Source organism: Macrotis lagotis, chromosome 4 (assembly GCF_037893015.1).
Source record: "Macrotis lagotis isolate mMagLag1 chromosome 4, bilby.v1.9.chrom.fasta, whole genome shotgun sequence".
Taxonomy (NCBI): Eukaryota; Metazoa; Chordata; class Mammalia; order Peramelemorphia; family Peramelidae; genus Macrotis; species Macrotis lagotis.
This window is the reverse complement of record NC_133661.1, coordinates 187,865,085-187,881,279: the sequence shown is the minus strand read 5'-3', so window position 1 is coordinate 187,881,279 and position 16,195 is coordinate 187,865,085. Positions and strand designations below refer to the sequence as shown.

The window sequence follows — 16,195 nt, the reverse complement described above, 5'->3', positions numbered from 1 at the left end:
TCTGAAAACTATCCCTTCATATTATTTGATTATTTATCAATTAAATAATAACTTGTATTCTTATAAAATTGACTCTATATTATAAAATTGTTTCCAGATTTCTGCTTTTCCTCTAATCTCGATTACATCAGGTATTTTTTCTGCAAGAACATTTTAATTTAATGTACTTTAAATATCTTATTTATATTTCATAATATTTTCTATCTCTTTCTTGGTCATAAATTCTTCCCGCTCTCCATACATCTGACAGATAAACTCTTCCTTGTTCTCCTAATTGGTTTATGGTATCACTCTTTATGTTTAAATCATGTTCTCATTTCAACCTTATCTTGGTGTAAAATGTGAGATATTATTTTATGGTAAGTTTGTGTCATCATATTTTCCAGTTTTTCCCAGCAGTTTCTTTTTTTCAAATAGCAAGTTCTTATCCCAGAAGCTGAAGGCTTTGGGTTTATCAAACAGTAGATTATATAATCATGCATAGTTTGTACATAATTTATTCCACTAATCTACTGCTCTATTTGTCGATATAAAATAATTTTGATGACTGCTCCTTCATAATATAGTTGCAGATTGTTTAGTTAATCCATGTCCTTTTGCATTTTTTCATTAATTTCCTTGGTATTCTTGAACTTTTTGTACTTATTTTAGTTTTCTATATTTTTCTAGCTCTATAAAATAATTTTTGGTAATTTGATTGCTCTGGCACTAAATAAGTAGATTAATTTAGGTAGAATTTTCATTTTTATTATATTAGTTCAGTCTATCCATGAGCAATTGATACTTTTCCAATTGTTTAGACCTAACATTATTCGTGTGAAAAGTATTTAGTAATTTTATTCATATAGTTCCTGGATTTATCTTGGTAGGTAGATTTCCAAATATTTTATGCTATCCATCCACATTTACTTTAAGTGGAATTTCTCTATCTCTTGCAATGAACTTTGTTGATAGTACAAAGAAATGTTGCTGGTTTGGGTTTATTTTATATTCTGCAAATATGCTAAAGTTGTTGTTTCACATAATCTTAGTGGATTCTCTAGAATCTCTAAGTAAAAAAAAAATTTAAAAATATATTGCTATCACTGTATACAATGTTCTCTTGGTTCTTCTCACTTTGCTCTTCATCGTTTCATTAATAACTTAGTGATCTTTTTACCAAGCATATACCCCAAGGAGATCAAAGATAAAATAAACACTATCCAATATAAAACAATATATTTAAGGCACATTTTATGGTATCAAAGAACTGGGTGACTATTGAATAGAAAAACTGTCATTGACAAGAAATGATGAATATGAGTAATTCAGAGAGACATGACAAGATTTGTAGTTACTGATGCAGAATGAAGTAAGTAGAACTGGAGAAAAAGTATATATACAATAACCACATACACACACACACACACACACACAGAACCAACAATAAAAGGAAGCTAAAAAAAAGTATACCATTACATTATCTGCAAAAAGTGAAAGTTTTGTTTCCTCAATACCTGTTCTAATTCCTTCAATATTTTCTTCTTTTATTGATAAAGCTAATATTTCTAGTACAATAATGAATAATTGCGATGACATCAATCATCCTTGTTTCACTCCTGATCTTACGTGGGATGCTTCTAACTTATTCCTAATACAAATAATATTTGAGGATGGTTTTAGATAGATGCAACTTATCATTTTATTAGAAACTTCATTTATTCCTATGCTTATTAGTGTTTTAATAGAATGGATGCTGTATTTTTTCAAAGATTTTTTCATTTATGTTTTGTGATTTTAATGAGGTTTGGATTCTTTCCTGCAAATGATGCTCTCACTCAGTTAAAAATGAAAGTATTTTAATTATACAATACAAGGAATATATTGCTTACAGTAGCATCCAATACAGCAGATAATACATAAAGGACAAAGGATTATTGATACTATAATCAAAATAGAAGAGAAAGATAAAGAAAACATCACCAATTCAGGGAGCACCAACTCTCGAGATGTCAGGTCGGGGAATCCCAGTTTTCATTGACCTTCAAGGTCCTAATTAGTAGACCACATACCCCAGGCAGTACATCTCCTCCAATGAGGAGATTCCAATGAGGAGAAGGGGCTTACAACTTTTATACCTTTGAGGACAAAGAAGGCTCAGAGCCATCTAAGTTGAATGGGATCCAATTCCCTTTTGGTTTCAGGTATAGATTGAATCAATATGTTATTTTTTAAGGAAATGCTATTATGGGGCTGTAAGGTTTATTTTTATTAAATATAAGTATTGGGAGAATAGCTAGTTCCTCCCAATCCAGTTTTGTCTTTCCCAGGGATGGCTAGTTCCTGGGATGTCAGAAATACAGCCAAATCACATAAGGCATACTCCAAATGATGAGTTTATATACTGGTCATTGCCTCAATTACAGCCTTCATACATATTGAAGAGGCCTTACACTAATAATTTGGTAATTATTAATTAGCAATTAGTAATTATCAATTGGATTATCAATTGAAATAATTACTTGATTTCTGTTAGGTTTAGTACTGATATAATCAAATATGTTGATAGATTTCCTAATATTGAACTAGTTCTGCATTGCTGATTAAATCCTACTTGGTCATAGTATATTATCCTGGTGATAAATTACTATAATCTCTTTTGCATCACTATTCATTATAAAATTTTTTCTATGATTTTCTTCTCTCTCTTTTGCTGTTACTAATTTAGGTATCAGCAGTGTATTTGTGTCATAGATGGAATTTGGTAGGATTCTTATCTATTTTAACTAATACTTTATAAAGTAATATCAAGTAATTGTTATTTAAATGTCTCATAGAATCCAATTGCAAAATCATTTGGCTCTTTTTTCTTGTTGATTTTTTCTTAGTGAATTCATTGATGACTTGTTCAATTTCTTTCTCTATATTGTAGTTACTTAAGTATTTTATTTCCTCTTCTGTTAGTTTTGGCACTTTATATTTTTGGAAATATTCATCCATTTCACAGAGATAATCAGATTTTTTTGTTATACAGTTGGATAAAATAGCTCTTAATTATTACTTTCGTTTCCTCTTTATTGATGGTGAATTCATCTTTTTCATTTTTGATACTTTCTTCTTTTTTTCATCTAATATACCAAAGTTTTATCCATTTATTGTTTTGTTAAATAAAATCTACTCAGTTTTATTTATTGGTTCAATAATTTTCTTGCTTTCAACTTTGTGGATCTCTCCTTTGATTTTTCAGAATTTCTAATTTGATATTTATTGGAGATTTTTAATTTGTTCTTTTTCCAGTATTTTCATTTGTATGGTCAATTCACTGAATGCTTTGTTCTTTATTTTATTCACATAAGCATTCAGAGATATAAAACTTCCCCTTTGGGGAATAATATAAATAAATAAATCTCATAAATTTGTTGTCTCATTGTCGTTGTCTTGCATTAAGTTATCTATAGTTTCTAGGATTTACTGTTTGACTCATTCCTTCTTTAAAATTGTTGTTTAGTGTCCAATTAATTTATAGACTATATTTCCCTGGCCTTTTATTACCTATGATTTTTATTGCATCCTTAGATAAAAGGAATGCCTTTCTGCATTTGATTATGAGGTTTTTATGCCTTAATACATGGTAAATTTTAGTGTAGGTGCCATGTTCCACTGAGAAAAAAGTGTTTTCCTGTCTATCCTCATTGAATTTTCTCCAGAGGTCTATCATGGTTAATATTTCTAAAATTTTATTCACTTCTTTAAATTCTTTCTTGTTTACTTTGTAGTTAGATTTATCTAATTCTGAGAGGTAGAGATTGAGTCCCTCTCTAGTATAGTTTTATTGTCTATGTCTTTCTGTAACTCAAAAATTTGGATGCTATATTTTTAAGTTTTGGAGGAGGGAAGAAAGGAAAATGGAGTGGGCTTCAATCTTTCTTTAAGCCTTCTTCCCAGAATCATTTATGTATTTTCTATAAAGATTGTCATTGCACCATAATCTATCATCAGTTTATAAGCTTAAAATTCAATAAAATTTTTGGAATTGTATATGAATATGCATATTCATACACATAACTATCTATATATAGATATATATGTCAATGTAGATGTGTGTACATTTACATATATATTAAAAATCTCCTTGTTGAATTTTGTAGAAAGTATTTTAAAGACACAGAAGTAGATGGGGTCAGAAATATAAACAACAGTGAAATGACCAATAACATATTTATATAGCACTTGAAGGTTTACCCAGCACTTTGCTCTACTCATATTAAATTAACTGTAATTATTTGATATCTTTTGACATGGTACTAGTTCTTTAGAAAGTTTAAGAGCTATGCTATTACCAATACTTTTCTAGTTTCTAAGACTGATTGAAAGAAAAACCTGAAGACTTCTCATTCCAATAAGGAAAAAGTTGATGGAAGAGAGAATATAGAGAGGGAAGTTTCAAAAGAAAGTAAAGATAAAAAGGGATAAATGTAGAAGATAAAGATCATGGACAGGTAAGAGAGATGCAGTTGATGATGCTATGAATAGTGATAGATGATAAAGAAAAGAGACTTATTTGTGGTGTGAGATTAATCAGTCATTATTAACATTAGTGAAAATTTTTCTACCTTAGGTCATATTTGTAGAATTAAATGATGACTTGATTGTGAGGTCACTATCATTTTATGATCCAAGAGCAACTTGTGGAATATATATTTTATTTTTTATACCAAAAATAAGAGAACATGTGAATAGTATAAAAAAGCAACAAAAATCAAAAACTTAGCTTTGTGTGGAATTCGAGTAAATCCAAGATTGAAAAGGTAAAGCAAAGGGTCATTGGTCAGTGGAGATTCATCATTCCACCCCAAGGTCCCTAGAGTTAGAAGGACATAGCTTTGATCCAAGAGTGAGTGTAGCAGATGTTTTAAGATGTTATTAAACTGAGATTTAGCAAAATATTCCACTTGGGTCAAATCAGGAATCCCTCAGGGCAACCATAGTAACAATCTCACTGAGGATAAAGAGGACACAAATTTCCATTCTCATCACTGAAGGAAAATAAAACCCTTATTGAACACCTCATCCCTAATATTGCTCCTAGATTTCTCCAAGATAAATGTCCCAGAGTTAGACTTATGGACTATAAGTAGTAACTAACAGGAAATACCTATTTATCTGATGTCCTTCTCCTTGTGATACACAGCTTGAACTGACCCATTTCTTCACAGAGAAGACAGAGACACTAGTTTTTGGACTTGAAGTAATAGTGTCTTTTCAAGAAATTTGAATTTGATGAGGGAATTCTTCTAATTTTACAAGGTATAACATATTTTTGATTAATTATTGAAATCCCATTATTTCCATTTTCTTTGTAGGTTATTTTTTTCACTAGTCAATTAAAATTCCTGTAAAGATATCACTTAAGCATCCAGGAAAAAAAACATCAAAATTCCGCTACAGAAAACAGATTCAAATTTGAATATCTTTTCCTTTTTTGTTACTTTCAGGATAAAGAATGAGAAAGGGGGAAGGATTCTGTTTTGGTCTAAGAAAAGATGAGAATCAATGCAGATCCTAGTGAGCTGATATCTTTCATTCTTCAAAACTTTGATTACAGTTCTCTAAAATTCTTCAAATCCTGGACCAAGTTTTATCAAATGAAATATAATTGGCTCCTTAAAGGGAAAGAGAATTACTTTCAGAATTCTCATGGTAATGTTGTTCCTTTCTTTAGCAGCCTTTGCAGATACATAGATTATCTACATGACTTTTATTGGAGTTCATGAGAAACTACACCTTGTATGGTAAGTTGAGGAAATTGTCTTTGAGGTATATGTAAGGGATCATCTACTTGTCCTTGAATCGTCTCATTTAGACTAATATGGGAATTTGAACTCAGTAATTACTTTCATTTATACAGAACTTCATATATACTAATTCATTTGATCCTCTCAAAAGCCCTTCTGGAAAACTTTGCAAAGGAGGGATTTATAGTCTCCACTTCATAGAAAAGGTAGCTGAGTTTTGTAGAATTGAAGCAATTTGACTAAGGTCATACTCAAGGAGAAAAGTCAGGATTCAAGCCTGGGACTTCTGACTTCAAATCAAACATTCTTTCTATTATACCACCACATTTCTTCCTTCTGAATGAAAACAGAAGATCAAGTTGACAAACATTTATTGAAAGTTTATAGAATGTACCAAGCAGTGTGAAAGCACCAAGAGGTATGTAAGAAGGCCAAAAAAAAAAAAAATCCCTGCTCTCAAGAACCTTATATTCTAATGAAAAAGACAACATGTAAAATATGTACAAAAAGATATAAACAGGATTAATTAAAGGTAATTAATAAAAGCAGGGTAATAATAATAAATAATTTAATAAAAGTAGGAATCTCAGAAAACTGAGCCCCTTGGGAAATTACCATTTCAATATATGTCTAACAAGATTAACTTGACTAGAATATCTAAACTGAGAAATGTGCAATTCCAAAATTTCTAAATAAATAAATTTTTATTTAGTATTTAATAAAAACTAAAAGCTATAAATTAAAATTACCACTGTTTACATTCTATCTCTATCACTTAATACATGTAGGATGTTAGGCAGGTACCTTAATTTTTCTAGTAATCAATTTCCTCATCTATAAAGTGACAGTTATACTATTTGTCTTCCACACTCTAAATCCATATGTTCATACTCCAACTCGAAGAACTAAATTCATAAGCTCCTTCTCCCTTGATTGTCAAGTGAGACAATATAAATCAATAAGATGGGGAATCATTGAGATATTTAAGTAAGGTTATTTGGAAGCCCTGTTAAACTATGTTTTCTGAGTACCAAAGAAGCAACAATTCCAGGTCAAAAACTAGAAGACATATGGCAAGGACCTAACCTCTTCCCAGTGCTAGTTCACCTTTTTAATTGATGACCTAAGCAATAAATCTAAAAATCCATTAAATGTGTAATAAATATCTGAGGATGACAAAAATAAATTAATAACCCACCCAAAGAACTCTTTGCAGTTGACAAAAAGATACTTTCTCATAATAACTATCTGAGATGACTAGCACACTGTTTTTATATCCATTTCATAGATGAAGAAGCTGTGGTTCAAGGAGAGTAAGAGTTTTATGCCCAATCATAGAACTGATAGATATTTGAAATCATAGCACATGGCAAAAGAAGATAAAATTACTGCCAACATACAGAAATTGCAAGGGAAAATACTTAGAGATTAATATAAGGAAAATCTTACTAATGAAACTAGTATAGTACTCCCCCCAAAAGAACCTGGAATAAAATATTGACTTTTCCAGTTAATGCTATGTGACTTTGGACAGGTTATTTCAATTATTATAGTTTGCTCTTGTAAAATGGAAAGATTGTAGTAAAAGGTATATAAGTCCCTTCAAGATCTAATATATTATTAAAGCAGCTATATAAAATTAATTGAGTTAGTAATGTTTTCCCTAACAGGAACTATTTTGGTAGTTATCTATGAGCCCAGGTCAGTAATGTTACTGTAAACTTCATTTTGGGTGGGAATTTCTATTAGGAGATTCTTACCAATTAGAGTCTAGAAATGTCTTTCAATTCGATAAAGGAGCAATATATTTTAGTCCAAGAATATTCAGAGGCTAGTGAGCATAAGAGTAAACATTTACTTTAGGTGGTTTTTCTCAGTTTTCTCATTTCCTCCAGGGAACTTAAAGCAATAGGTGAACCTGTGGATGAAATTCCCTTATTTCTTCAGGGATATCCCCCTAATATTACCAATTAATGCTATTTTTCATAGTGTGGAGGAGGCAAGGAGAATAAGCAGCAGAAGTCTCAGGGGAAGTGCCCAGTTGAGAGAACCAGATTGATGGGTATTTGGGGAAGCAATGGACATGGGAAAAGGGGGAAGTCCTAATTAAAGAAGTCTTTATTTTTTTTAAAATCAGACTACAATTCCCCCCATCTAAAGCATATAATTGATACTTTTAGGAGGAATAGTTCGCATAAGGCAAAATCAAAAGCATTAATATTTGAAAATAACATTCTTTAAAAGCACACTGTGATTTTTATTATTTTACCCATTCTATATATGAGGCTCAAAGAAATTAGGAGATTTATTCCTCAGCACTGTTCCTCAGACTGTACATATTAAAGACCCAACTTCTAGGACATCTATTGCTCAGAGCATCTTGTTCAATTCTAATAACCATATTTTAGGGGAAATATATAGACAAGATGGAAAGAAATCGTTGTAGGTTAAACAAGACAGTCTGGGGACTATAAGATGATGCCATGTCATAAAGAGTTTGTCATTGGGGGCAGCTAGGTGGCTCAGTGGATAAAGCACTGGCCCTGGAGTCAGGAGTACCTGAGTTCAAATCCGATCTCAGACACTTAATAATGACCTAGTTGTGTGGCCTTGGGCAAGCCACTTAACCCCAAGAGTTTGTCATGTTTGTCATGTTTAGCCTTGGGTGAAAACCTACTTGAAGTGGGACAATATTGGTAATGTTCAAATATTTGAATGTCTGTCTTGAAGGCAGAAGAGGACTTTTTCTGCTTAGCTCATAGGGGAAAACTAGAAGCAAAGGGTTCCAATTTCATAGGGGAGTATGTAATCTTGCTATAAGGAAAAAATTTTCTGATGGTTAGAACTATCTGAAAGCATTATGGAATGTTTCAGGAGGCAGTGGGCTTCCCCTTAAGAGATGTCTTAAAGCAGAGCCAAATGATCATCTGTAGTAGATGCTTCCAAGTGAAGTTTGGTCTGATGTAGATTGGACACAGATAATTTCTGAAGTCTCTGCTAGCATTTAGGTTCTATGGGACATCAAGGTCATTCTGTTCCATCATACAATTTAGCTTATCTAAGAAGGCAAAAATTGGTGTCTACTCTTCTGTCCTTCCAAGTTATCTATGTGACTTCTTCCACCCTCTAAGACCGATGCCTTTGACATTTGTTTAATCTGTTCTCACCTGGATGAAAATTCAGACAGATTTGGTGTCCAAAAAACTTCAGTTCAAATCACAGTTGTTACTAATTAACTATGTAAACTCAGATAAGTCACTTAAGCTCTCTCAGGGATTACAGCATCACAGATATTAGAATCTTTAGAGAGCTTGGACATTGTCTAATTCAATTTGTTCATTTTACAGATGAGGAAACTGAGGGGTAAAATTGTTGAGATTTATCCAAGGTCATATAATTAGTAAGTAGAGGGCCAAAGTGTGAACTGAGATTTTCTGATTCCAAATCTAACATTCTTACTATAATAAAGAGATGCCACTTCAATCAAGCCATCAAAGTCCAAACAGGAATCTTCAGATCCTTAGCCTGAAAAGTTTGCCATTGGTCCAGTTCCTAATCTGTTAAATGAAAGATTTGGACTATGAAGTCTAAAATCTTTTTAGTTCTTAAATCTGATGACCTTGTGATGTGCAAGTTTTCTGGTTGGGGGGGGAGGCATCATAAATTAACAGAGATATTTTAAACAAGACCATAAGTCACAGAGACTTGCATTGCAGTTCTTCCTCTGATAGTCACTACCTATGTGATCATACTCAAGATTTAAACTCTCTAAGCCTTAGGCACCACATCTACAAAATAAGGATAATAATAGTTCCTAAGCACCTTCCACATTGTTTTGTGAGGTTCAAATGAGAAAATATATGTCAAGTGTTTTGTAAACCTTAAAGAGCTATAAAAATAGTATCTGCTATTATTGATAATTATATGAATGAAGGAGAAATTTCTAACTAGATGTATATAGTCCTGGTGTCAGAAAGTCCAGCTCCCTACACAAAAAATCATGAGTCACATATATATCTCCTGAAATGAAGGACCTGAGGACCACTTCATGTCTCTCACAAACTTTTTCCGATTCTGTTCCTCTTATCACCATCATGTAACCTTGGAAAATTCAGAATCAGAATCATTTACCATTTACCCAGGTATCAATTCATTGTTCAGTGGTTTCAGTCTTGTTCAACTCTTCATGACACCATTTGGAGTTTTCATACCAGAAGTACTGGAGGGGTTTGTTATTTTCTTCTCCATCTCATTTTACATTTGAGGAAAGTGAGGTAGACAAGGCTAAGTGACTTACACAAGACTGTCCACCTAGCAAGTTTCTGAGGCCAGATCTGAACTCAGAAAGATGAGTCTGCTGATTCCAGGCCAGCATTGTTCTAGCAGCCGCACTGAGGGCATATTGTACCCCCCCCCAAAATTGTTGCTCCAGCCCCCCATTGAAAGGACTTGGGCTTTCAAGACATCAAATATAGACTAGGTTTTTATTTTTTAACAACATCACAAAAATATGGGAAGATCTCATACTTGAACCTTTAGGCAGTCAAAAAATTGACTTCCCATTTTTCAATATGTTCTTTCTTCACTTCTGCTGCCACCTATTGTCACTAACATTTACTTCTGGGTTCCTATAGCACCAATCTGCCATCTCATGATCATTCATTATCATTACAGTCCCTACTTCACAATGTCTGCCCTCTTGCTCAAGAAAGTGTTAGAATCCTTTTAGGATGAGACAACACAACTTAATCATACCTATCTAGCTCTTTCATTCATGCCCAAATGATGTTTTAATGATTCTGTTTAGGTTTTCTTGGCAAAGACATCAAAGTGGTTGTCATTTCCTTCTTTAGCTTATATTATGGATGGGGAGAACTGAAGCAAACTAGGAAAAATTAAGTTACTTTTCCCAGGGTTACATAGCTAGTGAGTGTCTGGGGCCAGATTTGAATTAGAAAAGATATGCCCACCTGACTTCAGATCCAGTCCTCTATCCACTATGCCACCTAGCTGTCCTCAGTTTGGAAAACCTAAGGTATTTATCACAGTTTATCACAATTTTTTTTTACTTACACCCTATAGCTGTTCCCTGAACCCATAAGAGTCTGTTAAACAACTGTGAAGACCTCTGTCTCATCTATTTCATGAAAAGACCCCTGGTTCTTATTCCTAACTTAGTCTAGTTTAGACTCATTTGATACCATTAATCTTCTGCTTATCTCAAGACTCAAGCATTGAAGCAAGCATCTATCTCATTGATTCTTTGAGGGACCAAGGAAAACTGTTCATAAACTTTTCTATCTGCTATCTTTTCAGATGAAACTAAGTAATACTCTTTTTTATTCAAGATGATCCCATTTAAAATCTACAAATTTTCTGTCTCATCTTTTGAGATGCTGGAGATGCAGTTGGCTTTAGATAGGAAGGTAGTTTTGTAGGATGGCCTCCAATCTGGACTCTTCAAGGTGTCCCTAGTTGTAGCCAGCATCTATTCTCCATCCCAGCAGTTTCTCCTCCCAGGGTGTAGGTATAATGATTTTCAACAAAGTCTCAAGAAAACATTATTAGCACTAATGGGTAAAGGACCAAGATAGTAGCTCCTGTCTGAATAGGCTCCTAAATTTCTCAAATTAAGTGGTGAAACTGGCAAAGCTAAGATTCAAACCCAGATACAGCAACAAAAATGCATGTCTCCATTATATGGGTCTTCTAAAGACACTCTAGCTGGTGTTGACATCTGAGTTGAAGCCCTATCACAGAATTTTATTATGGAATCTATAGGAACAGAATGGGGGTGAATCACATTAGCAAATTAGCAAGAAACAATCTACCAAGTTGCCTTTAAGATTCAAAATACTTGATTACAATAAACTACAGTATGAAAATGAAAATGAACCTGTTTAAGCTAATTAAGTTCGACACTTTTTTTTATCAATTCTGTGTAGACCATTGTTCTCAGCACTGGTGTGATTCAATTCAAAGTTTCAGAGAAACTTGTTAAATCATTTTTTTCTCTATTAATAGCTATCTGTCTGTATCACTATCCAGACACTTATATCATAGTATATTAGAAAGGGCACTAGATCAAGAGAAAGCAGACCTGGGTTCAAATACTGAATCCTGTCTCTGCAAATTACTATGTGACTTTTGACAAGTCATTTAACCTCTTATAGCCTCAATTTCTCAATCTGTAAAATGATAGGGTATAGCCATGAAGACTTGAAATCTCAAGGTGATACCAATAGGATAGCAAAAATCACATGTTGTAATAATGTAAATGTTTATGAAATAAGGATATGGCTAAATGTGAGTCTAATAGGGCAAATGAGGAAAATCTTTTTTTTCTGCCAAGGGACATTTGGATATTTATAACATCATTCAAAGGCCATACAAAATTATCAACTTACAAATTATCCTGCTATATATTTAGTCAAGCATTCAATTAATTCACCCCTAAAAGCTCCTAGATTTATTGAATTTTGAGTCTGACTTGTGACTGTGGTGGCAAAAGCAGACCAAATGATTTCATTGACCTTTATATATTCCCCATCAGTCATATATATAGATATAGATATAGATATAGATATAGATATAGATATAGATATAGATATAGATATAGATATAGATATAGATATAGATATAGATATAGATATAGATATAGATATAGATATAGATATAGATATAGATATATATACATATATATTCCTAGACCCTACTATAGCATCATTGACTTCCAAGAGTCTATTTATGGTGGGCCTTTTTATTTGGATCAACCCTGGGTATACAATTTAGACAGTCACATATGCCTCCAGGCAGTTGTTCCAGATAAAGGGTTGTTGGCTAGGCTCAAGCTTCCACCACTCCTTTTTGGAGTTAGTGTTAACAGTTCACCTGACAGCAGTTATACCTTCAGATGAAACTAAGTAATATCCATTTTTATTCAAGATGATCCCATTTAAAATCTCCTACAAATTTTCTGTCTCCTCTTTTGAGATTTTGGAGATGCATTGGTTTTAGATAGGAAGGTGGTTTTGGAGGATGGCCTCCAATCTGGACTCTTCAAGGTGTCCCCAGTTGCAACCAGCATCTGTCCTCCATCCCAGCAGTTTTCTAAGATTTAAAGGTTTAATCTTGTGAAAGGGACTTGGGCAGGGTGTTGGTTCTCTTCCTAGGTAAGTACACCAGCAGCCCCCATCCCATTTCTAGCCCAATTTTGGATTCTTTGAACAAACAAACAAAAAAGAACAGCAGCTTTTCAGTGGTCATGGAATCCTAAGAGAACATCTGTAAAGATACTTCCACTTCTCTCCCCCTCAGTAACAATTCCCATGGAGCTAGGAATACCAAACTTCCATTCATGTCCCTTCTTTATGCTAGCCACATTTCCACTTGTGTGTATCTCAGATTGTCTTTGAAGATGATCTAAAGGTAACCTCACTGGTGTCCCCCTTTATTTAACATTTATATCCTCATTCCTTTCATTACCAACTTACTTCCATTGCTTGGCTCTCCCTATGTCATTCTTGGATATTTCTGTGTTTACACTTGTTCTCAATAAGTTCAATATCTTCCAGAAATTATCTGCCCTCCAACTCATTCATGTGGCAACTAGGTGGTACAGTGGATAGAGTGCTTGGTTTTGAGTCAGAAAGACTCAGCTTCCTGAGTTCAGTCTCTCATCAGACACTAGTCATGTGACTCTGGGCAAGTCAATTAACCTCATTTCCCTTAGTATCTTCATCTATAAAAATAAGTGGAGAAGGAAATGGCAAGCCACTCTAGTATCTTTGCCAAGAAAAGTCCAAATGAGGTCACTAAGAGTTGGATACAACTGAAGTAACTGAACAACAACAAAAGCTCTTAATGCAGTCCAGATAGTTCTCTGCCATCTCTTCTACCCAACTTTCATTTTCCAATCCCTTATTCAACTTTAGAGCCTCATAACTAACAATGCCCATGAGCTCTGAGCTTCTACTTAATAGATCACTGAAGTGGCAGGAAAAAAATAGGATCACTTTCTCTTTTAATTCTGCCTGGTCTCTATTTCCAAACTCCTACTCCTGGCCTGACCTAGATATTTCTGGGCACAGTTGCAGCTTCCTCAAACTCAAACTAAGCAGGGAGATTCCTGCCATACTACAAAAGGACTTTACCCCAAAACAGACAAATACTATGGTCAAATGCTCTTTTGGATATCACCTCCCTCTTTTTTATTTACAGGATTTCCCTTTTCCCTCTTTCCTCTTTCTGCTCTGAAAAGAAGAAGGGTAAAGGTCTGTAGACCTCGAAATGCTGTCTCTATCATGTTGTTTGTAACTCAAGGAGGGTTTGAATCATGGCAGCAAGAACTGCAGCATGTTAGAAGAAAGACTATTTATTGAGGAAGGAATAAGCTTACCTCATGAGAGACTCCAGGAGAGGCCCTGCCAAAATGGAGCCTATGGGAAAACCAGCCTGTGAATATCTTTAGTTCCATTGAAAAGGGGCTTCAAAGCACCTAACTGAAATGATCTCTTTGATTTAGATAGCCTCTAAGCATGCAGCCTAGAGAATATGCTGGTTTCTAAGCAAATATTGCATTTAAATGGTTCAATAGACCAGTCAGTGTAATGTAGTTAGGTTGTTCAGTGGATCTAGTATTAAATTTGGATTTAAGAAGACCTGAATTCAAATTTTGCCTCAGCTATTTACTTAACACTGTGACCCTGGGCAAGTCATTTAGCTTCAGTTTTCTGATTTGTCAAATAGTGATAATAATAGCACTTACCTCATTGTGGTATCATGAAGATCAAATGAGATGTACATGAGAAAAACCTTATATAAATTCTAGTTATTAACACTCTCTTCACTACTTACCTGGGAGAGTATCGATAGTTCTATTGAATGGGTGCAAACTAAAGCAGAGGGAGAAATTTTTGTTCACTTCTCATAAAGTATTTAGAAAATTCTCTAATTCCTATAGAGGATAAGACTAGATGGTCTCAATGGACTTTTCTAGGACTAAATTTTATGAATTCACTAAAAGAGAATTGCCCAATGTACAAAGCTCTCACAGTAGTCTAGGAATCATTCTGTTTACTCCTTGGTTCAAAGAATTATGTATAGATCACATGCTAATGGCCATAAAGTTCAGAAAAGCTACTCTATTATTTTAGCCAGTTCTATTATTTTTCCACTAAGAACACTAGATATCTCTGACTTTCTGAGTAGGAAACAATAAATGCAAAGTGATGGAAAAGCTAATTATTCTTGTCACCCTAACAGGTTAGGAGGAAATGTCCTCAGAGACCAGGAACATTTCCCACACTATAACTGAATTCATCCTTCTGGGTTTTCCTAGCCGCTGGGAAATTCAGGTGTTACTTTTTTGTCTATTCTCTGCGACTTACCTTCTGACTATCCTTGGAAACATGGCCATTGTTTGTGCTGTATACTGGGACCTCCGACTCCACAATCCCATGTACTTGCTGCTAGCCAACTTCTCCTTCCTAGAAATATGCTATGTCAACTCTGATGTGCCCAATATGCTGGCCAATTTTCTATCTAAAACCAAAGCCATTCCTTTTACTCGATGTCTTCTTCAGTTGTACTTCTTCTTTTCCCTGGGTACCACAGAGTGTTTATTTCTTTCCATCATGGCTTATGATCGTTTCCTAGCCATTTGCCACCCATTGCACTACCCCACCATCATGACTACTAAATTCTGCAGTAACCTGGTCATCTTTTGTTGGGTGTATGGTTTCCTCTGGTTCTTGGCCCCAGTAGTGCTTGTCACTCAGCTACCTTTCTGTGGTCCAAATGTTATTGATGACTTCTTATGTGACTTAGGGCCCTTGTTAGATCTGGCTTCGGCATGTATCCCTATCCCAGGTACTGTTCTCATATGTGGCACCATGAGCTCCCTCCTCATTTTTGCCACATTTTTCTACATCATTGGATCCTACACCCTAGTGCTGAGAGCAGTCCTACAAGTGCCTTCAGTCTCAGGCCGGCGGAAGGCCTTCTCCACTTGTTCTTCACATCTGGCTGTGGTTTGTCTATTCTATGGCTCTGTCATGATGACATATGTGAGTCCAGGCTCAGGACAAGCAGAGGGTATGCAGAAATTCACTACCTTGTTCTATTCTGTGATGACTCCTCTCTTGAATCCCCTTATCTACAGCCTCCGGAATAAGGAGATGAAGGAAGCCTTGAAAAAAGTCCTAGGAAGAGGTTGAGAATAGCCCATTGCCATTTTTAGGCAATCCCATGGCCATTTTTGTTCTTTCAACCAGACCTGTGAATTCATCACTGTGGGGAGCTCCCTGTTTTGGAATCCCTTCTCTAAATCATATTGGTAACTCACCTATAACTAAGGGTTTTAGAGAGTTGTCTGGGGATACTGAGAATTAAATGACTTTCCCATTGTTACAAGATTAGTA

General features: G+C 34.4%; 1 protein-coding gene across 1 annotated transcript; it reads left to right on the top strand.

Moving 5' to 3' along the window:
* The first annotated feature begins 15,049 nt into the window (after positions 1–15,049).
* Positions 15,050–15,991, top strand: LOC141522806 (olfactory receptor 11G2-like). The gene has a single exon (XM_074236251.1). It carries the CDS (start codon positions 15,050–15,052, stop codon positions 15,989–15,991), a length of 942 nt encoding a protein of 313 aa, XP_074092352.1.
* Positions 15,992–16,195: the final 204 nt, after the last annotated feature.